General features: G+C 38.2%; 1 protein-coding gene across 1 annotated transcript in view; it reads right to left on the reverse strand.

Annotated features, from left to right (window-relative positions):
• Positions 1-1403: 1403 nt before the first annotated feature.
• The window catches only part of pde1cb (phosphodiesterase 1C, calmodulin-dependent b), a 126329-nt gene continuing 102205 nt past the window's right edge, over positions 1404-25527 (reverse strand). The window contains exons 11-17 of the mRNA XM_041804273.1: positions 20158-20278; positions 18653-18734; positions 16713-16833; positions 13441-13616; positions 10614-10841; positions 9528-9590; positions 1404-7786 (exon numbers count right to left, since the gene is read on the reverse strand). Coding sequence (XP_041660207.1) covers positions 7767-7786; positions 9528-9590; positions 10614-10841; positions 13441-13616; positions 16713-16833; positions 18653-18734; positions 20158-20278 — 811 coding nt within the window. The 3' untranslated portion in view covers positions 1404-7766. The remainder of the gene's footprint in view (positions 7787-9527; positions 9591-10613; positions 10842-13440; positions 13617-16712; positions 16834-18652; positions 18735-20157; positions 20279-25527) is intronic.

The following is a 25527-nucleotide window of genomic DNA, read 5'->3' on the forward strand; positions in this document are numbered from 1 at the left end:
ACTTTCTTTTATTGTGTATAGTGGTGATCGATGATAAGCCTCGACACAGCTGAGTTTTCTGTTTATTCAAACTCTTTTTCCTCTGTTAACAGAGCTTGTTTGAAGATAGACTCCAATGTTCATAATGCTGGGCACTCATCCAGCTAATCTGCCACTGCTCTGGGTCGACATGTTAAAATTCATGTTTGAATTTAAAGCAGTGGCTCCCAAACTTTTTCTACCAGGCCCCCTTTGGTAGTAAACCAATCCCATTCTGCCACAACCTCTCTCAATCAGATCATCCTGCTGCTGTCATATTTCAAAGCTGTTCTTCCATCTTCCGCAGTCAGTCTGTTGTTTCAGTGTGACCACTGCAACCCTCCTCCACCCCAGCTACCTCCATTACATCTCATCAGTGTCCGGGTTAAGCTTGTCCATGCTGTTCTCTGCTATAATAGCTATATAAGCTTCTTCTTTATCTAAATTGTGGTTCTTGACCTGTGTGTGCAACACACGCGTGTAGAAAATTACTACTTAATAGCAATTTACAACACAAGGTTTTTACCTTAGACCTGGTATCAGTTCTGAGTGAGATGTCCATATTGTTGCATACTGAGTGTAATCTCAAGACACTTTGCTTAAAAAGTCTGGACAGTTATCTTTGAAGTTATGTTATTTATCCTGTTATACAAAGACCCAGCATTAATTCACTTTGAGGACAGCACTAACAGTTACAGAGGCAAGGAAAAACTCACTTTTACCAGCAGAAACCTGGAGAAGGTTAAGCGGCCATCTGCTGAGACTGTGTTGGCGTTGCAAAGTGGGATAGAGTTGCAGAAAGAAGAGATGGATGAAGTCTGATGCCTGAAAACACTGTTTGGTGTAAGGTTTAATGTACAGTATGGTTATTTTGCTTAAACAAAATGCCAGTACTTCAGGTACACTTTTTGGTCAGTGGTGTAACTTAAACTTAGAAAGCTCCCCGTTTATCCCTTAAATATGTTTTTATCAGCCCATCCAGCAAAGGGTTAACAGCCCTGTGTTAGAAACAGAGATACGTTAGACCATCTGGCCATCAAAATGGGCCTAAGGATGTTCATGAAATTAACAGCCAATAAAGATCAGATTTCACCACTAGCCTACAGACTGAAACAACTACATGATAACACATTTTTAACTTCAACTGTCTTTATTACAAGGGCAGCCATAAATCTAACTTACTCATTCATATGAATTAGTTCCCATCCGTCTCTCTTTTTGCATCTCGCTGTTGAACATGACTCTGGATCTGCTTGAGGTTTCTGCTCCTGTAACTTTGCTAAATGATGCTTAGTGTTTAGTCTACCGTTGTTTTAATTGCATTACGTTTTTGTTTCTCTTGTTGTTGTAGAAATGAAGACAGGCAGACATGATCTGAGCCCTTTGAGTCCAGATTTATTGATACAGCTGTGCAGTCACAGAGCATGGTGGCACACGCGGCCGCCTGGCCGGCATGGGACAGTGACACACACATGCATGCACAAACATGCATACGCACACACTCACACACGCTCACTCACAATCTCTCAGGTCTTCTGTCTGTTCAAGAACATAGTGAGAAGGTGAGCCAGTTTAATCACCACACCTTCATGTTCGTTGATGTTATAACTTCTTTAAAGGCCAAAATCATAATGGACTTTTATTCTGTTTTATACACTTACTGGTCACTTTATTAGGTACACCTGTTTAACTAAATATAACTGCATGTTGAAATTCACTTCAGTCAGCATTCTTCCTCATTCTAAAGCAACTTCAGCAAATTACCTTAACCATGTCTACATGCCTTAATGCAATGGTTGCTGCTATATGATTGGTGCCCAGGTATTCGAATTAATAGGCAGTTTAGGTGTACCTAAAAAAGTAATTGATGTCTCCATGTAACCTCCTGAGACCCTTCTTGTCCATATGAGGACATTACATTTCAGCTTTCCAACAACTGAGTTATAATTCTGTGATTAGAAGTTTTGAAATTAGTGTTCAGAATTTACAAAGAAGTTAAAGTGATTTTCTTGAAATGTTGTGGGAATTTGCTTTTGAATTCAAAGGAATTTTCATGACAATTTCTGGAATATCTTTTATGTTTTGGAGAGTTTGATTTTAAGTTTTTTTGGGGTGCTTTTAAGGGACTTTCATAGAATTTGGGGAACTTATTTGTAAATTTGGGGAATTTGATTGGCCTTTTTTTGGGCAAATATTCTTTGAAATTTTAAAGATTTTTCATGTAAATGTTGGGGAATTTGTTCGGCTGTTGGGAAAAGTTGGTTTGGCATTTTCCAAAAATGTTTCCATGGAAGTTTGGGGGAAATTTATTTGTAAATTTGGGGAAACTGATCAGAAAACGGGGGAAAATATCCTTTGAACTTTTCAAGAATTTTAATGGGAATGTTAGTGCTTTTATTTGTTTGTTTTTTTTGGCTGTTTGGGGTAAAATGTTAGGCAATTTTCCCAAAACTTTCCATGGTATTCTTCTGGGAAAATTTGTTTGTATATTTGGGAAATTTGATTTGAAATTTGGGAAGTAATATCCCTCGCAATTTTTCAGAATTTTTATGATGTTAGAGAATTTGTATGGCTGTTTGGCAATTTTCCAAAATTGTACCATGGAATTTTGGGGGAATTTATTTGGAAAATTTGGGGGATTTTGACTGGAAATTTGTTATGAGTTTGACTTGAAGCAGTCATCTTTAATGCTTTAAAAACATATTCTTTGTGAAAATGACTTGCAACAAGAAATAGCAATTTTATTTGTGTGTTGTACAGTAAGATTAGCTTGTTGCCCTCATATGCAGACATAATTTTTGGTGAAAACTACCTCCTGTTCAGAGACCTTGTTTAGGTTTTATCAGGTCCCACTTATCCCAAATAAGTGGGAGAAACAAAAAATGCATTCCAAACAAAAGTATGGGTCTGAGGAGGTTACCATATGAGAGTGTGAGCTTAAAATCATGACAAATCTGATTAGAAATGTGACTTTTGATCAAGTTTTGAGGTTTGAGAATAGTTAACCTTCCACTTTATCTGTTATTGTTTTTCAGTCACACTCACATGCACCCACATCCATGCAAACACACTCATGTCATCATACTCGCATCATTTATAGCAGATCACAGTGAAGAGATCAGAAATGCACGTTAAGTATTTTCGGCAGTTTCAGCCACACTAGCGCACGCTCATCCACATACATTAACACACTCACACTCACCCGTACTCGCTCTTTACATCCATCTAACCTCAGCCACCAGAACAGTTTGAGTTCAGTCATTAGAGAGCGAATCAGACTAAACAAGGAAACAATGCCTTAAATAAACAACAGAGAGTGTTCCATAGTAACCATTACAAAACACCATGATTAGAAGTCTTTACATGTCATAAATACAGCTATGTTCTGATTATGGTTGGTATAAATTCTTGTTAAATATTCATACAGCAGCCTATCACAGCAGCAGATAGTGAAAGAGCAAACTACAAGACTGTACATGTGTTGGTCTCTTGAAGCAGAAGATACACTCTGCTTTCAGTGTCAGGCAGGCTAGTTTCAGGATGCAAAGACTTCTCTTCTTGTTGTGTTTAAAAATCTACTTTGCTATGACTGGTACTAACTTTTTACAGTTTTGAGCCACTGGATTTTTCTGACTTCAGAGCTGGTGGATAAAACAAACACACAAGGACAAAATCAAAAGAGAGAGACAAAAAGAAAAGGTTGGTAAATCCATCCACGGAGTAAAAAAACAAATAGCAGACGGTCGAGAAAAACTGACAAAAAGCAGATAAAAACCTTTTTTTGAAATGAAAAACAGCAAAAACAGACCATTAAAAATACTTCTTCAACATCAAAGTGCTGTCAAAGTTTCTTACAGTTACCAAAATTAAAGTCTAAAGTATAAATTGTAAGAAGATGAAGAGTGCTGCAGTAATGTGACATAAAACCAGGAGATGTGTTAGCATTTTGGGACCACTGGTTCAATTGTCTGAAAGTCTGTGAGAGTTTTGAATGAGTTTTTGGTTAAATGCCAGAAATAAGGTCTTAATACAAGCTTATGAGATGGATTTTCTGTCACAACGAGTGAGGCTTGAGGTTGGTGAAACGGACATCAGCTCAGGAAAGACGGATAAGATCACAGTTCAATGTGCTAAACCATGACAAGACTGTACTGAACCAAGCTGGACCACTTTGGGGACCACACGAGTGTTGTTTGACACTACTCGGCCGGGCTTTACACAGAGGCTCTATTAATTCCTGCCTGCTGCTGCTTCTATATGAATTTTTAAAAACATTTTTAAAACATTTTGCCCAAATAATTCACTACTTTCAAGACATAAAAGTAGCTTAAGATTAAGAATGTTTATATTTTTTGCACTTTAAATGCTTGATATTGTTGTTAACAACAGTAAACGTGGCCTTTCTGGTAATGTTTCTCCATACATAAATCACTGCTTGTCCCGACAGGATGTTATCTGCTGCTACATAGAACGTATCAAAGTATTTTGACATATTTCCATTGTTTTTTTTTTTTTTATGTATTAATTTAATTTACTGACATTTAGCTCGCTACTTCTCTCACTCTTGTGTGCCCTTCTGTCCTTGAGCACAGAACTTATATGTCATATGGGCATAAAAGGGGCATTTCCCCTTTGCTAATTAGGAGGAATCTGCATACGCTTCCAGCTTATGAGCACCCAGCATTCATCAACTTAAAATCCTTGTTATGTGAAACCTAACCTTTGTGTCTTAACACACCAGACATGTTGGAGTAAGGTTGCTGTAAACATGTGAAAACTCTGAGATCTATGTGTGACTCATTCTTTTATTTAGAAAGTTGTTCACCTCTTTCCTGGCTTGGTTTTATTAGAGCAGGGCAAAACTCTGAGCCATGACATCATCAGTCTTGAAAGGGAATACTCCGCCCACCTAACATAACAACGATTTCTCACAGAGCCAGGCAGCTGTGCTCTGATAAGAATTATTATTTTTGAGTGGGAGTGGGCGTGGCTTCAGCTCATTCAAACACACCCTCACCATTCTGGAGCAGATTTTAGCCATATTTTTTCTGATTTTGAAGCTGAATTTTTAACAACTTAGAGGTGTCTTTCATGACTGAAATTTGGCCTGGTCATTCATAACAACGTGATCTGTTGTACAATAAACCTAAAATAACAATTTTTTTAAATCACTTTATAGGGACTTTAAGAACACAGGTGTGAACAACTCAGCAGGTTAAGAATGTGTCATGAATCCCACACAGGCTCTTAGAAATTTTCTTAAGAACAAATTTAAGAAAAAACTTGAAAAAAAAAGAAAATGCTGGTAAATGAGTTTCAAACTCATAAAAGTTGGATGATCAATTGTATTGACGTTCAAGCAAGTCAGCCGCTCCATAGCCAACATTAGCACTTTTATTTATGCTGATTGCAAATGGGTTTCAAAAATTCTGAAAGTAGTATTTGCCTTTGAATATTGTCTTTATGAACAAAAGATGTAACCAGTATTAACAGAGCTTACTTTCAGCAATAATCCAAAAACCCATGGAAAAAGCCACAGGCGTTTTGTTGATGGAACCTGCCTGATGCTAACTTCCAGGTTGTCCAAAAATTCATCATCCCTGCAGCACTCTATTCAATTTTTTTGACTAAAGCTGAATCAGTACAGATTCATGACATCACAACGTTGGTTTTCTTTCAGCGAAAAGTGTAAAATGGAACTAACATTTATAGGCACACATTCAGCCAGCCGGCTAGCTAACCACTGACTGTATTTTTTAGGTAGAAAGAAGCATTTTGTGATAAACTGCTTTATAACCAAGCATGACACCAAACATCATGCTAATATATAAAAAATGGGGAGTTTCTGTTTGAACTTAAATGCTTAAAAAATAAATTCCGGCAGTTTTCTATAAACACATGGTGCATTCCAAATATTTTGGAAGTTGGATGTCGGAGCTAAAAATGACATCACATCAGTGGGGGTTTTGGGATGATCTATCCGACTGACATCACAGATTATCCAACTTTCAGGATCAAATGGAATGCGCCATTAGTATTAAGCATATTCAACAGTGTACATAGGAGCAATATACGTCAAAAATAAACTAAAAGTATTCCAAGAATTTAATCTTGGCACAATAAATTTTGATTTTTTTCCCCCCAAAGAATTAAAAATCAAATGAAAAACAAAATGAAAGTGCACAATTTTAGGGAAAATATATCCATAATTATGGAAATACTGCCAAAATTCTTCTTTTTCTTCCAATCACACATAGAAGTTATATATTAAAAGCTGATCCAGCCCAGCAGAGGTTCATTATTTTACATATGCACATAAGCAATATTTATATCTCCTATACACAACGGTACAAGCCTTTAAAAACGGGCAAACAACCAAGAAGCAGATACATTTTGGACTCACAGCTGCAGATGCATCACAACAGAAGCATGATGTATTCAACACATTAACATATGAGCACACTGTAAACATTTAACATCACAACCTCGCAGGCGAAGCTGCTGTAACAAAACCTCTGCAAAATAAAGCAATGTACAGTAAGATTTTTCTGATTCAGCAACGATGTTGACTCTCTGCTACAGCTGATAAACATTTAAGAAGGCATCAAGAAGAAGAGTTCTGACAGAGAATTGACAAACAGTGTGAGGATATCCGACACATCAAGTGTATGGTTCATACAGGACTCAACAAATGCAAAACAAACAAGAATGTAACAAAAAGTAAACAATACAGTTTCATACATTACAAAAACTTGAATTTGTGTTTGTGTTCGATATGTTTGAAATGCAAAAACTGCATTCTGATTTTTGGACTTTTTCCACTACAATATCTTACATTTTATCCATAAAAATATCCACTGGTGGACTTCTACTCCTCCCCAGATCCATACATATCCAAACTTGAATTATATACAGTAAAGAGTGCATAAACACACAACATACAATAGAAATGTGGCTGATGAGAACACAAAAGTCGAAGAAATGCACAATTTCTGAGGAAAGTAAACAATATGAAGGAAGGAAGGAAAGAAAAAAGAGCCACAGCAGGTTTTGAAGAGACGGAAGCTCCAAAAACACACAGAGGAGTTGTCTAAAAGGGGTGGATTTGTATAAGTAAGGGGGACTTGCTAGTAAAATAGTTGTGCTATAAACCTGTGAATCAAACCCGATGTTCTGTACACTCATTTGTCATTTCTTACATTTCTGCACCTACATAGAGTCCGTAAGGCGCAAAACTGCTGTGATAATAAACTTTATGTCTATAATAAACCCGGTACTAGACTGTAAATGTGATGTTAAACAGAGCTGACAGAGAGGCAAAAACTTCAGGAGAAAGTGGGATGAGTAAAATGGCTACATGTCTGTAGTGGTTGAACATACACTGAAGTAAATTATTGGCAGACTAATAAAAAGAAAAGCAACATTTTCAGAGTCGGTCCTCCAAAGACTCCCTCAAACATGAAGGTTGCTAAACTCCCTCTTCATCAGTGAGCACAAGGAAGAGGAATAATGCACACAAGTAGAGCCGCAAGCTCTGCATACAGGAGCGAGGGAGTATAAACATGGTACAAGTGGAAACAAGCTGGTAATAGAAGACAAAGAGTAGGTGAGGGTGTCAGTTTCTTTTTGTCCTGTAGAGGGCGACACAGTCCCTCTAATGGCCTCCCTCTGGAGAGAGTCTGAGTTAATAAGTAAAGGTTCCGGTCGACAGTTGGGCTGCTGAGACGTAACAGTACTCCTCAGCTCACTTATTCCATCGCTACCTCGGCTTAGGAAAAAGTGAAAAGAAATGTTAATGACAATTGGAAATTATACACAAATAAAAATATCAGGAGGGAAGATCACAGCAGGGGAGGTTAGTTATTCTTTTCTTTTTAAAGGTCTAATTCTAAAGTCTTTATTTTTAAATTATTTGTACCTGAACCTCAACACACAACTCAAACATGTGTAATACAAAACAAAGGTTAAGGCTCGATTTTATTGTGCAGCACTTTGGTAAACGTGAATGTTTTTAAAATGTGCTACATAAATAAAGTGGATTGGATTGAAGACTCCCCAGCCCCTCCCCAGGACTCACACAGGAAAGACCCGACTGGGCTGTCAGTTTACAATGCCACGTGTTTGCTGATTTTAAAAGCAATATGACAGTTGACACATTGATCTGTATGAATAATGGAGTAAGATTCACTTCATTCAATGAAAAGAAAAGAAAACTTCAGCATTTTTAAAGGCTCCAAGTGAAAGCAAAGTTTTGATATTTTTTGTTATTCTGTATCAGTGCTTTTCAAAATGTAAATAAATATTACTTCTCATAATCACTGCATAAATGATGAGACTTTGTTTGACCTCCTGCTAAAAAAGACAAGCAGTGATGCAAAAACCAGAACATTTGTGTGCAAATGGGGGTGGTATTCCAAAGACTATTATAGGTTATAGGTTTATTTGCAATCACGTGATCTTGAATGTCTTTTAGGGGGTCAGGAAGTGGGGGACAGCCATTAGGAATGAATGGAAACAGAGGAAAGTTATTAATTTATGGTTCTAAATGGATCTCTATGCAGCACTAATCATCAAAACATTTCTACGTACATCAAATACCATCCCTAAACTTTAAAAAAAAGTGATGTCTTCCAGAGTTTAACTAATGTACTTCACATGGAACTGATCAATATCACAAATTACTCAGTCCTGCACACCTCCCAGTATTGTCTAGCCATACAAAGGGAGGCAAGGGTCCAGGGGGGTCTTTCATCAAAGGGGGGAAAACAAGTTGCTTGGTTTGAATTCTTAGCATTTTCTTACAGATTATATACTTTGGTTAAAAGGGTGGAACTTTCTCCCAAGCAGGGAGGGCAGACCAAACCTGGGGGCGGGGCTAACTCCCCACATGACATCATGTGGGGAAAATCTGAGAAGAGCTTGTTTCAGCACACGTTTTCTGAAAGGTTGACAGGAAGGGGGACTTTTTCTGATTTTGGGGGTGATTGTGGACAAGCCAGGGGCACATATTTTTGTTAGAAAAGCCTGAAAAAGTGTGTTTTGCATTATATGTGACCTTTAATTAACATTTAAAAAGTTAAACTATTAAAGAATAAAGAGTCATTTGGGAACCAAACAACCAGCTTTACTGAGCTGAACCAAAGGATCTGGATCTCTTAAAAGAAATGGATTTCCTTACATGCTGAGTGAGACTGGACAGACATCAGCTGAGGAAACATGGGCAAGATCAGAGTTTAATGTGCTAAACCATGACAAACAGTCACTACTTTTGGGTCACATCAGTAGCTAAAGAATTAATAATGTTCTTTGTTTTACTCCTTGAACACATTGCTACTTGCCCCCAATCAGAAGTTGACAAAATATCCAGTCCCCTTCTTTAATGTGGCTGTTTAATTTGTTGTCAATTGTTCTAATGCTGGTTATTCACAAGTAAATTGATATCAATATTTCCACTAAAGCCTTCCCCCTGCATATGCTTGCTAACATGTGGAACAGAGGAACAAACTCACCATCTACAACTTTGTTTTTGTCTTCTTCACCCTCAGGAGATGATGCTTCTTCAGAAAGCTCTCCTGAAACGCAGGAATAATTGTGTTATAGGAAAAATTTGTGTTTAAATATAAAAAGTGCATGGAGACTTTTTTGGTTTTCCTCTGCATTGACCTCAGTATTCCCCAAAATCAGAGGGAACCGTTTAGCCCCATAGGATCTAACCTGTGGTGCTTCTGTTAGGTGTGTCTGATGTGTTACCACCGCAGTTCATAAAACCAGTGCATTCAGTATAACACCTTGCCAACACTTGCAGGGGAATTCACAGCAGACACCATCTAAAACATGTTTTTAGATGTTGAAGAAACTGTAAACTGAAGTGTCACAGCCTCCTTCACAGATCTGTTCTTTGTCTTCCCCTCTTCATCCAGCAGATGCTGTCTGACTTTTCCACCTGCTCCTGTCATCTCACTGACTCAGACTCCAGCAGCTCCCTCATATCCCCCAGGAAACTCTTTCATTCCACCAGACCAAGTCTACTTAACAACATCCCTAGCCTACTCACATGCTCATCAGTTTAACATGACTGAACCTGTGGTGCTTAATGGGCATATTTCCACTCACTCCTTGCAAGATTGTCAGATATACTGCAGTATAACCCTGACCCCCCCCCACACCCCCCACACCCCACACCACCACCACCACTTTATCTACAGACAGATTCATTGTATGTTTTGAGTTTGGAAACATGCTCTTCTGTTAGGCATGGCTTTAAACCTAATGCAAGGTAGAGCATAACTTATTGCAAGGAAACAAAATCTTATTGCAATGGAACAAAAAGTGTACAAAGTAAGTTATTTTTTGGGGGAACACATTTGTGACCTCTCAGGGTATTAAATCTGTATTAAATCACTTGGCATGACATTTCAAGGATTAGTTTGGTGATTGATAGTCTTTCTTAGTATCGAATGTTTAACAGAAATTGTTAAGAGAGACCTGATTATATGAAAGATGGCTGTCACTTATGTATGCTGAATGCAAACACATTCTGTCACATTATTTAAAGCAGGCCCTGCTTTGGGAATTGCGCCATTAAAGGAATGTACCGTTCTGCAGTGGAGTGTGTGCGCCGCTCCCTGGCTGTGCTCCCTGCTCCGTCTCCCCTGTGTTGCCATCTGGTGGTCTGCTGGCCTCTGCTGACTTGGGTTCCTCCTCCTCCAGTTTGTCCTCCTTTGGTTCAGGCTGCTCTGATTCTGTGTGGACCTCCTGGGGCTCCATGGACTCTTCTTCCTGGGCTTGCTCCTCTGCTTCCCTTTTAGCTCGCTCCTCCGCTTCTGAGGTCACATGGAGTGGGGAGGCAGGTTAACATGCAAGAGACAGAGAGAGTGTGTTCAAGTGTATGAACTAGTCTTTATTTGATTCTAATTTGAAGCCACAGAAAAGTGAGTGAGCTTGTTATACCGTTTTATTTCAGAAATAATATAAGGCAGATTTCTAAAACTTGCCATTTATAGATTCTTGCCGAGTTTAGGTGTTAAAGTGACAAACTACAAACACATCAGGATATAAAAATGAGTTTTGGCTGAGGTGCATCCACCATATCTATAAAAATTCATTTGAATGTTAGGGGGATGATATGGAAGTTCCACTCACTCCTTTGTACTGTTTACGATGCTTTCAAGTTCATTTGTTTCAATAAGAAATTTACTTCCAAAACAGAAATTGTCAAAAACGGGAGCTACAACTTGAGCTCAGTGGTGGGGAAAGCTGTCACCACATAAGTCTCCTGGTCCCCAGTTCTAAAATTCAATAGCAGTAGCTGGGTTTCAGTCTGTTGCTCTGCATAGTAACACAATGTCTTGAATTTGAATACATTAAACTCAAATGTTGATATTTGGACCCCAAATGATCATTAACATAAACATGTTAAGCTGAAAAAAGTTACACTTTTTTAGACATGCAGGATTAAGTATGTCTTGGAAGACAGCAGGAGCAAACTAGATTTTGAAATTATCCAGTCTGTAAAAATGCAAAAATGACCCCACCAAACAGCAGGAATGCAATCCTACCATTCCCTTAACTTGGTGCCAATCATCAAAAAACTCCTGAAATATCAGTTATGTGAAATCTATACCCTCTCAGCACTAAGCAATTTTTAACTATTTTGTCTCTCCTGGACCTATTGTCTTAAAAGCTGTGGTGCCCAGTCAAGCTCTAAACATACTTTTTTTCAGAACAACCTGGGCTTTAAGAGTGTGCTGCACTAATGTCACTTGGATTTTAGAAAAGCTTTAGGACTATAAAAACAAAAGGAAAAAAAAGTAAAAATGAAATAAAATTAAAACTTAAAGATTTTTATGTGTGAAACAGGCAACAATCATGACTAAGACTAGTTTGCACAAACTTGTTTGCACATCTCTCAGGGACCAAAAAATGAAAATAATAATCACTGTTGCAAAAAATAAATATTTGAAATATTGATCTATTTACAAAAGTAGCCCTTACGCTCCTTTGTACTGGTTCTATCTGTGCCATTATTCAAGGCAGTTTCTGTCTGCATTGACACAGAGGGCCACATCACAGCCTCTCTGTCACTCTGTTATGAGCCAATCAGGCTGTCGTCTGCATGATCAAAGTTTAAAGACATGCATAGTTTGATACAGCCTGATGTGACGATGGAACAGCCTGCTACTGGCTGTCACAGTCTGATATGAAGCATTAAAAAATGGATAAAAAGACGCTCAATGTTGAAGTTACTGGTGTGGATTTATCTTTTAATACCCTAGAGAGTCACCCAAGTTCTGGGCTTGCCAGATAAATCTCTGTAAGGGCTACAAAGTCATGGATAGCATCACTGGAATGACATAACTGCAGGCTGCAAAGGAAAAAGTAAGTGGCTGTGATATTTGGCTCTGAAGTTATTTTACTTTTTTTTTTTTTTTACTTGTGTCTCTTCTTGCTATATGCAACAATGTCAGTCTCAGAGGGTTAAATTACTTAGCTAAATATTACACTGTTAATAAAAGTTGATTATTTACACATTTGGCAGTCACAGAGCAGTTATCCTTTAATAGGAGATGTGTTTATGGACAGCAGAAAAAAGCCCAATAGCCGCTCTTTTCACTCTATTTTGGTTCCCACCAACTCCTATGTGATGTGTGCTATGTTTAATTCAACTGTTCACTCCGTTCTCTCTTCATTTCAACAACTGTACATGACAGAAATGAATTAGAGTTAGAACGTATAATATGGTCCAACATCTAGTCCCACTCTGTAATAGGTAGGTGGGTTGAAACTAACTAATGATTACAAGATTTACCAATGGTTTAGAGACTGCTTTTAAACAATTTTTGGGTTTACAAGTTGTGAGAAAAGAATCTGGTGTAAAATCTATTGGTAAGAATATCAATACTTGATCCATGCAAAACTCTAACAACTCATAATGAATTACACGGTAAAGAAAGTGATTCTGCTCAAATGAAGATCTACCTTGGAATAATGAAAAAAAGTGTAATGAAAATGGATACATTTTTTATAAGCTGAAAACCTAAAACATTGCTTTTATTATTGACTTGAAACTAAAGCATATGTTAATCACTTTTATTACTTCTAAACCTTTTAAAATGGTGCCTGGTTAGAAAATGGCATGACTTTGAACAGATATTACAATAAAAACTGATTCATAGCCACAGAGATCACTGTGTATCCCATAAAATCCCACTCTAATACAGGTCAGTCCGAATCCCCCTCTGAGGGAGCTGAGAGCTTTGCAGGCGTTAAGAGCATTGCAGCTCCGTAAGCCAATTTTACACATTCTACTGGATTTCATGATCTGTTTGGACAGAGTCCTTTAACCAGGGCTTTAATATTCCCTGAATCCTTGAATCATGTCCATTTTAATAAATCATAATGCTGTCTGCAAGAAGTAAGTACCTTTAGCAGCCTGTGCTTTCCATCTCTCTCTGTTCTGATAAACCTCTTCGTTCCACAGTGCCTTGAAGTTCTTCAGGTCCACCGTCAGCAGAGAGCCTTGTCCTGATGAGCTGCTGTCGGAGCCTATGCTCTTCACGCTGTGCCTCTTGGTCTCATCCGAGCTAATACTGTTTAGACTGGACAAAAAGATAAGACAGAAGAAGAAAGTTGAAAATCAACTTCACCAGCCATGCTGGTAGCTGCACGCAGCTGTACTGAAACAGTGAAATTCTGAGAGAATTCTGAGAGAAATGCTAATATAACGCCATGCCGCCATGTTAATAAAAACATTACAGATATACTTCTTATTTAGTGGGTATATATCTAATGATCGCTATGTGCAGTTAGCATATTGGCATGCTAGCATTTCCGTAGCTCATAATACAAAGACCAGCTGAAGGTGATTGGAATCTGATTAATTTCTCCCTTATTTAGACATAAACAAGTATTAGCCCTTCTCAAATACCGACACAGTGGCAAGATTAGATTAGAAAAAACACTAAATAAACATGAGATGAATTTTAATTTTCCATTTAGAGTAAAAGTAGGTATTATACCTTGTTAATCTGTGAAAGCTTTCAAAATATAACGAGATAGTTCCATGATTAGGTAGTCTTATAATTAACACTAAATCAATGCTAATCAATCTGACTGTTTGGATATTTTTTATGAAGTTATGTCACTTAAATTTTTAAAAAGTTATGGGACTTTAAAGACAAAACATAGAAGATTTTTGTGTGTGACACACAGTAAACAATTATGACTAAGACCTTTTGCCACAAACTTGTTCTCCTGTCTTGTTGGGAACAAAAAGTGAAAAATAATCATTTTGTGACAAAAATAAATTCTTCAAAAATTGAAATATTTACAAAAAGGTCCATGCACTTCTGTGTATTGGCTCTATTTGTTCCATTCCTTAGAGCAGTCTCTCTACAAAGACAAAGAGGGCCACATCACAGGCTCTCTGTCTCTCTTTTTCTCCATTATGAGCTATTCAGGCCGTCTCCTTCATGATGTAAGTGTTATGGCCCTTTGCAGTTTGACACAGTATGACGGGATGTTGGAACAGCCTACGTTTGGTTGATAGCCCCTCACAAAGCATTCTGGGCAAACAATATGGTGTTTAGCTTAGCAGCTAGTTAAAAAACTATTGCAAATTGATTAAAAATTTTGATTAAAAAAAAAGACATTCAATATTGGATTCACTTATGTGGATTTAATCTTTAAAGACTTAGAAGAGTCCCTCAAGTTGGAGGCTCACTAGAAAAGCTTCTGTAAGGGATTAGAAGTCATGGATGGTATCACTGGAATGGCTAGCTTCAAGAAGGGAAAACAGTAAGAGGATACACTATATTACCAAAAGCATTCGCTCACCTGCCTTGACTCGCATATGAACTTAGGTGACATCCCATTCTTAATTCATAGGGCTTAATATGACGCTGATCCATCCATTGCAGCGATAACAGCTTCAACTCCTCTGGTAAGGCTTTCCACAAGGTTTAGAAGTGTGTGTATGGGAATTGTTGACCATTCTCCCAGAAGCGCATTTGTGAGGTCACACACTGATGTTGGACGAGAAGGCCTGGCTCTCAGTCCCTGCTCTAATTCATCCCAAAGGTGTTATATCGGGTTGAGGTCAGGACTCTGTGCAGGCCAGTCAAGTTTATCCACACCAAACTCTCATCCATGTCTTTATGGACCTTGCTTTGTGTATGTTTTGTGGTTGTGAAGTTATTTAACTTTTAATATCCTGTGTCCCTTTTTGTAGTTTTCAATGCTGGGCTGAGAGGGTTAAGCCCTGTATGCCACCACCCCTCTGGTTCTGCCCATGTATATACATTATATTGCCAAAAGTATTTACTCACCCATCAAAATAATTGAAATCAGGTGTTCCAATCACTTCCATGGCCATAGGTGTATAAAATCAAGCACCTAGGCATGCAGACTGTTTCTACAAACATTTGCAAAAGAATGGGTCACTCTCAAGAGCTCAGTGAATTCCAGCGTGGTACTGTGATAGGATGCCACCTGTGCAACAAGTCCAGTCGTGAAATTTCCTCGCTCCTAAATATTCCAGAGTCAACTGTCAGTGGTATTATAACAAAGTGGAAGCAATTGGGAATGACAGCAACTCAGCCATGAAGTGTCTATGAATAATATCACGCCAATCCACTCAATAGTTGTACAGTTGACCACTGTCACTCTGCAATACTAGCTACTCTACAAAAAACACAAGGTTTCATATTCCTTTACACTGCAGAAAGAAAGAAAGAAAGAAAGAAAGAAAGAAATAAAGAAAGAAAGAAAGAAAGAAAGTAATGAGCTGTTAACTTGATGCAGACACAGCGAGCAGCAATAGTTACAGATGATTTAAAACTGCTCTAAAGGCTGTGAAAAAGCAGTCAAAGGAAACACATAAGCAGCCAGGTGTGTGTGAAGACAAGGAGGCTGCTCGAGGAGCACTATCTGAGATTTCCACTTGGTTAGCGTCAACTGGAGGCCCACTGAGTGATGCTAATGACTGCTGCTGCATACGACAGGGAGGGTGATATTGATGTTCAGGTGCAATGAGACACCAGACTCCCAAAGCACACCTTTATTCTCTTATAAGCTCAGACTAATAAAGTCGACTTTCCAACTGAAATTTAGAAACAATTTTCTCTGGATAGTAATTATAAGCAATGTGAGACCAAGTGAAATGTACTCTCCTATTTGTTTGGTTTGCATATATCAGATTCAGTAAGTGGCTGGAGGAAAAGTACTAAACCAATTAAAAAAAGCTAGTGGAGACAAAATCATTTTATTTTGTTTCTCCGGATGCTAATATGTATGCTGATCCAGTACTTTCCAGGCTCTTTCTGGACCAGGGACAGCAGGCTTAGCATCTCTAAAATATCAATTTCAAGGTGTGTGGCTCTCCTTGATGAAAGGTGGAGACATTTCCACGCACAGAAATGGATTACTCATGGAGGACTCATCTGCTGTTTTCAATACTTCCATTAGATATGCTGCTGTTGCTGAGGAGCTGTTGGGTTTAATAACGCCATAGAGGGAGCAGTTACTCAGAAAGGTGTGTAGGGTTTAAAACAGTGAATTTACCATCCTTGATTTACCAGGCTGGTTGATTAAAATCCTCTCAGATTTACATACAGTCTCCCACTTCCATCTGTTCAGTCCTGCTACTGAGCAGAATCAAACTTTAAATTTCCAAAGACGGTCTCAAAGAAGCTCACCTTGAGCGTCTAAAGCCGGCAAGACCTGAATGGGAGGCCTCATCGATGAGCGGCGTGACGATTCGTTCCATCATGTCTGACAGCACAGTGAAGGTGGGCACAACGATGAAGTCTATGAAACCTGGTGACAGAGACATAAAAAGCCCCACAAATTAATTTAGACTAGCACTTTTTGTTAAGTGTACAAAAAGGGGCCAAAAAACAATCAGTGTAAAGCTGCGGCTGAGAACACATGTTTCGCTAGACCAGAATTTGACAAAAATGAACCATCATTCCTGATATATTCAAAGAAAAAGAGGACAGATGTTGACACTTGCTGTCCTTCATTTTATTGTTGATCTCATGGGTCTAACTTTTAAAAATCCTTTTAGCTGTTTCACTAAAATCTCTTTAACCTGTTTCATTAGATGTCCATCTGTGCAAGTACAGATGGGAGAGTCTGAGCGAATAAAAATACTGATGTGCAATGACCAGTGTGAGCCCATCAATGTTTTTATCAGCACAGAACTTTTCCTTAGCTGATACAAATCCCTACTTTAGGTCTTCTGTAAAACAGCATTCACAACAAATAAATACCTGCTATCCTAACCCTGTCCCCCTGTATTAGTCAATTCTGTCTATGATTAGATCTCATGCTCTCTTGATAAAACAGACTGAGGCAAATGCACTTTTAAATGGGCATATACCCTAAAATCAGTGTATAAGATGAACTTTTCATAAATTTTATTACTTAATTTAAAAGATGGCTGCATCTTCTATACCTGTGCAACCAAATACTAGTATAAATTGGTGAGACATGGCGTTGTAACCATGAATGCAGCTGTGACCATTAACCACAGTGACACAATTGAGTGCTTGACTCCCTGAGTGCTTCTCTGATTTACTGGTGTGTATCTAACCTTTAAAGACCCTGGAAAGTCACCCAAAATCCAGGCTCACTAGAAAAGCATCAGAAATGAATTTGAAGGCATGGATAGCTAACCTGGTACGCCAGATGGATGTGTTTCACACATCCATCTGGTAAACCGCTCACAGACAGTGTTTGGGAAAGGGCAGAGACTTTGAAAGAAAAACTTTGAGGGTGACTGGATGAACCTCTGTCTGTCACATCTTTATGCTACGTGACGTAGCTGCTACCGGGCTGCAACCCTACCAAAGGAGTAAACTTCATAGAGAACTGCATATCACCGCAAACCATGGCAACTCTAGACATGTCAGTACATGACTTTTGTCATTTTTGGAAAGAAAACAACTCACTGCTGTTCTTTGTTTGTCTTTTAACAAAGAATTTCATCAAGTTCTGATAAAACAGGCGCTTTAGCAGCATCAACACTAATGTCTTCTGCCATTATTGCTTCGGCCTATTGGTGCTGCTTGCTTATGTCATGACTCCGCTGTGCCCGAAAGAACTGCCCCTGAACAGGTGGGGTGGGCAGAGAAACGTACAGCCTGTAGGTCTTTACTTGACAACTATCGACATTCTTAGGCTGAGAGCTCATCTACCTCACTGTTAGTTTGCAGAATTACAAATTCCACACAGTCTGAATGCCCAAAATATATATTTTCTGCAAAATGTGAACATGATCTGGGAGATCCCTCAAAGCAAACTGTGAGACCAGTGGGGCTTGCACTCCAGTTTTTATGGTTGGTGTTTCATAGAGATTCTAAAAAACTAATTTAGAGTTGAAGAAATTATGAAAGAAGAGATAAAGAAAAAAGGCCTTTGTAAAGCAATACACCATTATTGTCTATTAGTTAGGTTCATTTTAAAGACATTAAAGTGACTTTAGCATTAGCAAATACTGAAACTATTCTGGTAAAAAACAATCCTTATTTTCTTCAAAGACAGACTCATTCATGAGTTAAATATCTGCAGTATAACGGTATAAGAATGCACCTTTTTACAGGTGCGATGTTGAAAGGTTGTAGCAGGCACTCACCGATCTGGGACTGTGCAACCATTGTGGACTTTCTGTCACAGAGAGGGCTGAATGGCAGGCCAAGCTCGGCTTCTTTGTCCCCCTGAAAATACATTAGTGTCCTCAGTCAAAACCATTTTCAGATTTTGGTTTCTGGGAAAATGTATTCCTCTCTTTGGGCAAAAACACACAAACACAGCTGAAAGAAACTCATACGCACACACAGCACCCTATCACACACCAGCCACACACTTCTATCAACAGGCTCTGGGTCTGTCTGCAGACAGATCCCCCCCTCGCCCTGAGTGCTTTTGGGCTAGAAATGTGTTTCATTTTCTCTTCTGATTTGTCACAAACAGATGAGATGTGGAGTCAGAAGGCAATGTTCTCTGGAGAAGCTATTTATCGGTGGTTCATATGCTGAGCGACAAAGACCGCGTAAAAGCAGCCACAATAACAATAGCAGCCGTAATGAGAACAATGTTGATTAATAATGAAAAGATGAAAACAATGTGGCACCAGTTAAATGTCTGTCTTTCATGTTGTCATTTACAAAAATGCAATTAATTATCTATAACAGATGCAGTATTTTATCAGAGATAATGCTCTACATTTTAATCTACACTGGTGCTTTGTCATGGCATCATTTTTAAACTCGACAGAGAGCATAGCGCCAGCAATTACATTTGTGAATAGGACTGCATATCTCACTAATGTAAAGCACTGATTTGTGCCAAAGCACCATATTAACACATTCAATCGTTAATTATCATTATCATTCTTGGTGTTGTATGCAACTGCGAGAAAGGAACCTAAAATATGTGAGACAAGACCGGTATAAAAATACAAGTACAATCCCAAACATCCTCCCCAAAGGAACAGATAAGAGCAATATATATGAGGACGTTTTTTTTTTTAAGATGAATCAAATCCACTTCACATCAAGTGTTTCATCTTTTGGCAATCCCGAGAAATCAGAGGAAATCGATTCCTCTCAGACTTCACAGCTGCTCCAACAGAGCGTACATTTAGCAGTTAAACAGCAGTTGTAATTTACAGGTCAAGAATGAACTCTGGATCATAACTTTTAAGCCAACATGTTCATAAAATGATAAAAAAAACAGTTCCGCAAAAAGTGACTCCATCTTCAGAAAGAGATACACACTATAAAGCCAAAAAACAGCTCCTAGATGAATTGTTTTCTTGCATTTCAATTAGTTTTTCTGGTTTAAGCACCCTCATATTTTGCATCACTTACTGGAACAAAAAAGTAAAGTGGTGTCATCTTCATTGCTTTTGTTATCCTTTATTTGTCCCTGGCTCTAGTGTTTGTTCATCAGATTTATTGCAGTTGAATTTTATTGTTTTATTTTCTGAAAAGGCCTTTTGCTGTTGTATTAGAGAGCATTAGTTACAAGTTTGTGCCTCCACTCTAGCTCTTTGTTTATGAGCAGCTAAAAAGGATGCCATGTTCTCTTTCATTGCACCACATGTCTGCTGGAGCAGCTTCTCATGCTAACACTCACCTGTCTGAAGAACTCCTCCAGTAAGGAGGTCGTCCAGCGGTGGTGGAGGTCCCAACTTTTGGCCGGGTGACTGATGTCTGCCGTGTGCAGCAGCAGGGACAGAGCTTTGGGCTTGTCAATGCTGCAAAAGAGAGCAGATATTACATCAAATCAAGAAGAGCGCATTCTTTTTCATTTCTTGGACATGGACACAGGCTTGTATGTAATTATGTTTTTTCTATCAATAGAATATGCAAACTTGTTGTCGAAATCGAAACTAATCTCTAAGACAGGACTCCTTGTAACTTTGGTTTGATTTTTCAACACTAATGCAACACATCCTTCAACAAGGCCTTCCTGAATTATAAAACTTGCACCTGAGTGTTTCAGCACACCTTTGTTGATTCAAGGTTTGACAAGTGATTTTCTGTTAAAACCACCTGAATCTGCTTATTCATTCCTACGTTTTTTGCCTAACAGAAATTCCAGACATATCTGCATCAAGGATATTGGAAAACACCATTCAGAACACAAGAAGTTCTCCAAGGCCCTGAGAGTCCCTGTAAGCAGTGCAGTCAACTATAGAGAACTGTGGCACAGCTGGTGATTTTTCCTTTGCAATCTGTTCATGAGAAATTACTTTCTGTTCAAGAACACCACAAAAAACATTACCTTTAAGATATAAATTGAACATGCTCAGTACACCGCCTTTTTGGTTTCAAACTGGACTTCGACAAACTCTTTAAACTTCTATATGCATGGCTGTTACTTTAAGAGAGAAAAATCCTTTTAGAGCAAAGTGTGCACAAATAAATTGGACCAGAAAAACAAGTCAAGCTATCACAAGAGAAGAGAGGGGCTTTAGATAACAAATAAGATGCTCAGTAGAGCAAATCAGCAGGCTGATTGCAAACTCTTCTCTGCTGCCGACTGCCTAATTGCAAAGATGCATAGATTTTAGATCTGCAAGATGAATGTAAGCACCCTCCAGACTTGTTATTTTAATGTCTGAACGCAGAAAATTCAGGAGTCTGCAAATCTTCAGAATTAATTTGAAAATGAAAAGGTTGATAATATTTCTTTGTTCCTCATATTTTAATCAGAGAATCCCATTATAAAAAACAAAAGTAACAATGTGCTTTTGATTCTTGACAATTGTTTTAGTCCCACTAGTTTCAACTGTTGGCTAGTTTAAGGAAAGTCCAAGGTTATTCAGAAGCCTGTTAAATACAATTATTTCAACAAGTTAAACACAGGGCAGTGGTGGGGGAAGAGGGGGGCAAGGGGACAATTTACCCTCCCTGCTGCAGAAAAGCACGTTGAGATCAATCACATCAGTCGTGATTAATTATTGTCCATAATTAAAGCATTAATTACAATAATCACAAGATTTGTTGTTCCTTTCAACACACTTTTGTTAAGCCACTGCAGCATATTCCTGCAGGCATGGAGTAAAAGCCACTGCTCCCTCAGGTCTCATTTTACTTTCTAAAACTCAGACAAATCAGTGGACGACTCAGAAGTCATCTGCATGTATCAAAATTTAACATCTTACTCTTCCTTTATTTCATTTTCACTCCAAAACAAATACCCTTTTCCATGGTAACATCATGTCAAAATCTTTGATCATCTCTTTGGTTCGGAGATTACAAGAACAGAAAAATGTGTTTTGATGATGATAAAGAAAAATGTCATCCAGTACAACAGCTGGACATATTCGAATTAATGTTTTTGAAAAGCTGTTGTTTTGATGAAGAACTAAAGCTGAGGGAACAATGCTCATAACTGTATTACTGTGATCAATTAATAGATTTTTTTTTTGTTGTTGTTTTCATTAACACGTCTTTTATTTGTTACAATAACACAAATCTAACAGCGACACCATCAATCTGCCGAACCTGTGAATAAAAACACAAAAATATCTCTTGCCAAGCTCATTTAACAGATGCTGAAAAATACTCTGGCATTTATCAGTCAGAGCACAAAAACAGAAAAATTCTTAGCTGTCAGAAAAACAGAGAAGAGCGTCATCCAAAAAGAGTGAAAAAAATCTCTTCAATCAAAATGCCTCCATCAGGCTAATCGGTTTTCTCTACTGGAGCTCAGTGTGAGGATGCTTCATTTCACCTCATCAGACATCAGCAGTGTCTGAGATATTACCTGATAACCATATCAAAATATCATGTTTAATGGGCTGAACCATGAATTGCCAGACACAGAGGAATATGGGAAACAGACAAATGGCAACAAACACAATCACATGTGGAGATCTGCACATGTGAGCTACAAGGTTAAACAGAGGTCAGAACGGCTCTCTCAGATTTCCCCTCCTTCCATTTGTGGCAGATTGGGTGTTAAAGTGCACTCTAAGCAGGCCTGAGGCACACTGGTTTGAATTACTGCGCATTAGAGTCTATTCAGCATTATAGCTTCCTGCACACTGCAATCTCTCATTCAGGAGCCAATGTGTACCCTTTGCTGTACCGTACCTTTATGATTACCTTCTAGTCAGCAATCTTTGAGGTGTATTTACAAGTATATTCTGTATAAGCATACTATTGTTGATTCATACATCTATTACTGAGAAATTATTTATCTCCTTATCATGCCTCACCAGTCAGTCATGACAAGCCCTGTTCATTATCACAGTAAAAGGAAAAACCTGAAGGTCAAACACTTTTCCAACACTCATCTCAGCTACATGAATGGTGATGACTCATCATGTTATATGATAGTTTACTTGATAGTCCTCTTTTTGTTTCTGTTAGCAAGCTGTAGCTCTGTGTCTGCACCTGGAGCATGCAGTACCTATAAAGAGCATTCGACCCCTTACATGTTTTACCCTTTATTGATCAATCATTGTCAATATAATTTGGCACTGTTGACAAAAAAATTACAAAAAGCCTTTTTAATGTCAAAGTAAAACAGATTTCTACAAGGTAATGTGAATTAAACACAAATATGTAAGATAAAATAAGTCAATGCATAAATATACATGCCCTTTAAAGTGATTGTCCTGATTTAACAGAGGTCCAGCCAGTTGGTGCTAGTAGTATCACAATTAGTGAAATGGGGATCACCTGCGAGCATTCAATGTGTCTCAAGTGATTACAGTATAAACACACATGTCTCTGAAAGGTCCAGTCACTGGTTAATCAGTATTCCTGGCTACCATTACACCATGGAGACAAAAAGAGCATTCCAAGCAACTCATCGAAATGTTATTGAAAAATCAGGAAATGGATACAAACAAATTTCAAAGGTACTGAACATCCCCTGGAGTTCAGTTAAATCTATCATCAAGAAGTGCTAGAAATATGGCACATGTTCTATCAAATCTTGACTAAAGTTTGCGAAAAGGCATGTGGGAGACTCCATAATCAAGTAGGACAAAGTTCTTTGGTCTGATGAAACCAACATGGTGCTTTTTGGCCATCAGACAAGAGGTTACCTTTGGTGGACACCAAACACTTCACATTACATGAACACACCATCCCCTCTGTGAAGCACAGTAGTGGCAGCATCATGCTGTGGGGATGCTTCTTGGCAGCCGGCCATGGAAGGCTTTTAAAGGTAGAGGGTAAAATAAATATGGCAAAATATAGGAAAATCCTGGAAAACAATCTTATTCAGTTTGCAAGAGAATGACAGCTTAGGAGAAGATTTATTTTCCAGCTCGTCTATGAGCAGAAGTACACAGCAAAAGTTACACAGAAATGGTTTAAAGACAAGATGAATGTTCCTGAGTGGCTGAGTCAAAGACCTTAATCCAATAGAGAATTTTTGGCTGGACTTAAAAAGGTCTGTTCATGCCTGATCCTTGTGCAACCTAACAGAGCTTGAGCAGTTTTACAAAGAAGAATGAAGTGAAATTACAGTTACAGGATATGTAAGCCTGACTGAGACATATCAACACAGACTCAATGCTGTGATTGCAGCTGAAGTTGCATCAACCAAATACTGTCATGTAGGGGGTTAGTAATTGTGTTGTGACTCATTACACATTACATTACATTGAAGAGGTTCTTTGTATTTTTTGGGGGAAAAAAAGCCAAATTATATTGACCATGATTGATGTATAAAATCAATAAAAGGGTAAAACATCCAAGGGCATGAATACTTTTTCTAAACACCTATATTAGATAAAAAGTATAACCAAAAGTCAGTTGATGCCCCTTTTATTAAAGTTCAGGTTTTCTAGCCATATGCATAAGTAACAGTTGCATTTATGAAATGTAGCTCAGCAATTAAATGAAAAAGAAACTATACAGGGGTTAAAAAAAAATTCCATATCAGAGTTAAATATGCTTACAACCTGCTTAAAAGGAACTAATATGGTATCAATAATTTCAGTATGAGGGCTAAATTTGTATGCTTCTATACTGGTGCTTGCAAGAGTTGGGGGCATTATGTTTCAATCCTAGCATTTCTTCTCAGGAATGCTTTCAGGGATTTTCTTTTTCAACTTTTTTCCCTGCCTCAAGGATGCACTGAGTGGATTGTAGAGTCAATAGGTCTAAGGTCAAGGTCATTAGGCCTCATTTTATTCCTTGCTTCGGATGGTAACACTTTGAGGGATTTTCTTCAAACTTTGCACAAATGTCTATGCTGCCTCAAGGATGAATTGATTAGATTTTGGGGGTTCAAGGTCACCATGAACTAAAATCTTGTTTACATAATCATTCGAGAATGTACTGCTGGATTTTTCTAAATTTGACACAAACCGACATTTTGGCTTGAGGGGAAAATGATTAAATGTTGGAGGTGAAAGGTCACTGAAACCTTACATATTATGGGAATGCAGTGACCTTGCACCATACTGTAGCCTCTCAGGAGCTATACTGTCTTAATGCATGTGAGCACATACAGGCAAATTCAGTCTGTTTTTTATTTCTTTAGTAAGACTGAGGAGGCATATAACAGCCTGGCAGTAGATTTAGTTTTTTAGGCAATATCTGCTTTTATTCTAACAAGCTTGAGTTATTCATGCATGGTTCAGGTTGGGCTGACAGACGAATGGAAATGTTGTATGTCTGTATCTAGGTAGATTGTGAAGTTAGGTTCAGTCAGTATTTCTTGTTTATTTTGATTTGCATTTCTTTTAAAAAAAAATATTTTATTTGAACTGAGACTAGAGTATGTTTTACAGTCTAAATAAGTTGCAGTATTTTTACCCTTTTCTTTACACAAACTGTGTAATCTGATACCCCCCTTCCATTAATTTATGCTCCCCAATTCATCCCATAGACATCACAGCATAACTAGGGTGAGAGAGTAATTATACAGAAGAGTTATTTAATGAGTGCTTCTAATATCAACAGCACAGGCTTTAATTGATGGACCTTGGTCTGTGAACATTGGAAATTTGTTGTTGAGAGGTCAATGACTGTG

The sequence above is a fragment of the Cheilinus undulatus genome, linkage group 13 (genome assembly GCF_018320785.1).
Source record: "Cheilinus undulatus linkage group 13, ASM1832078v1, whole genome shotgun sequence".
NCBI lineage: Eukaryota > Metazoa > Chordata > Actinopteri > Labriformes > Labridae > Cheilinus > Cheilinus undulatus.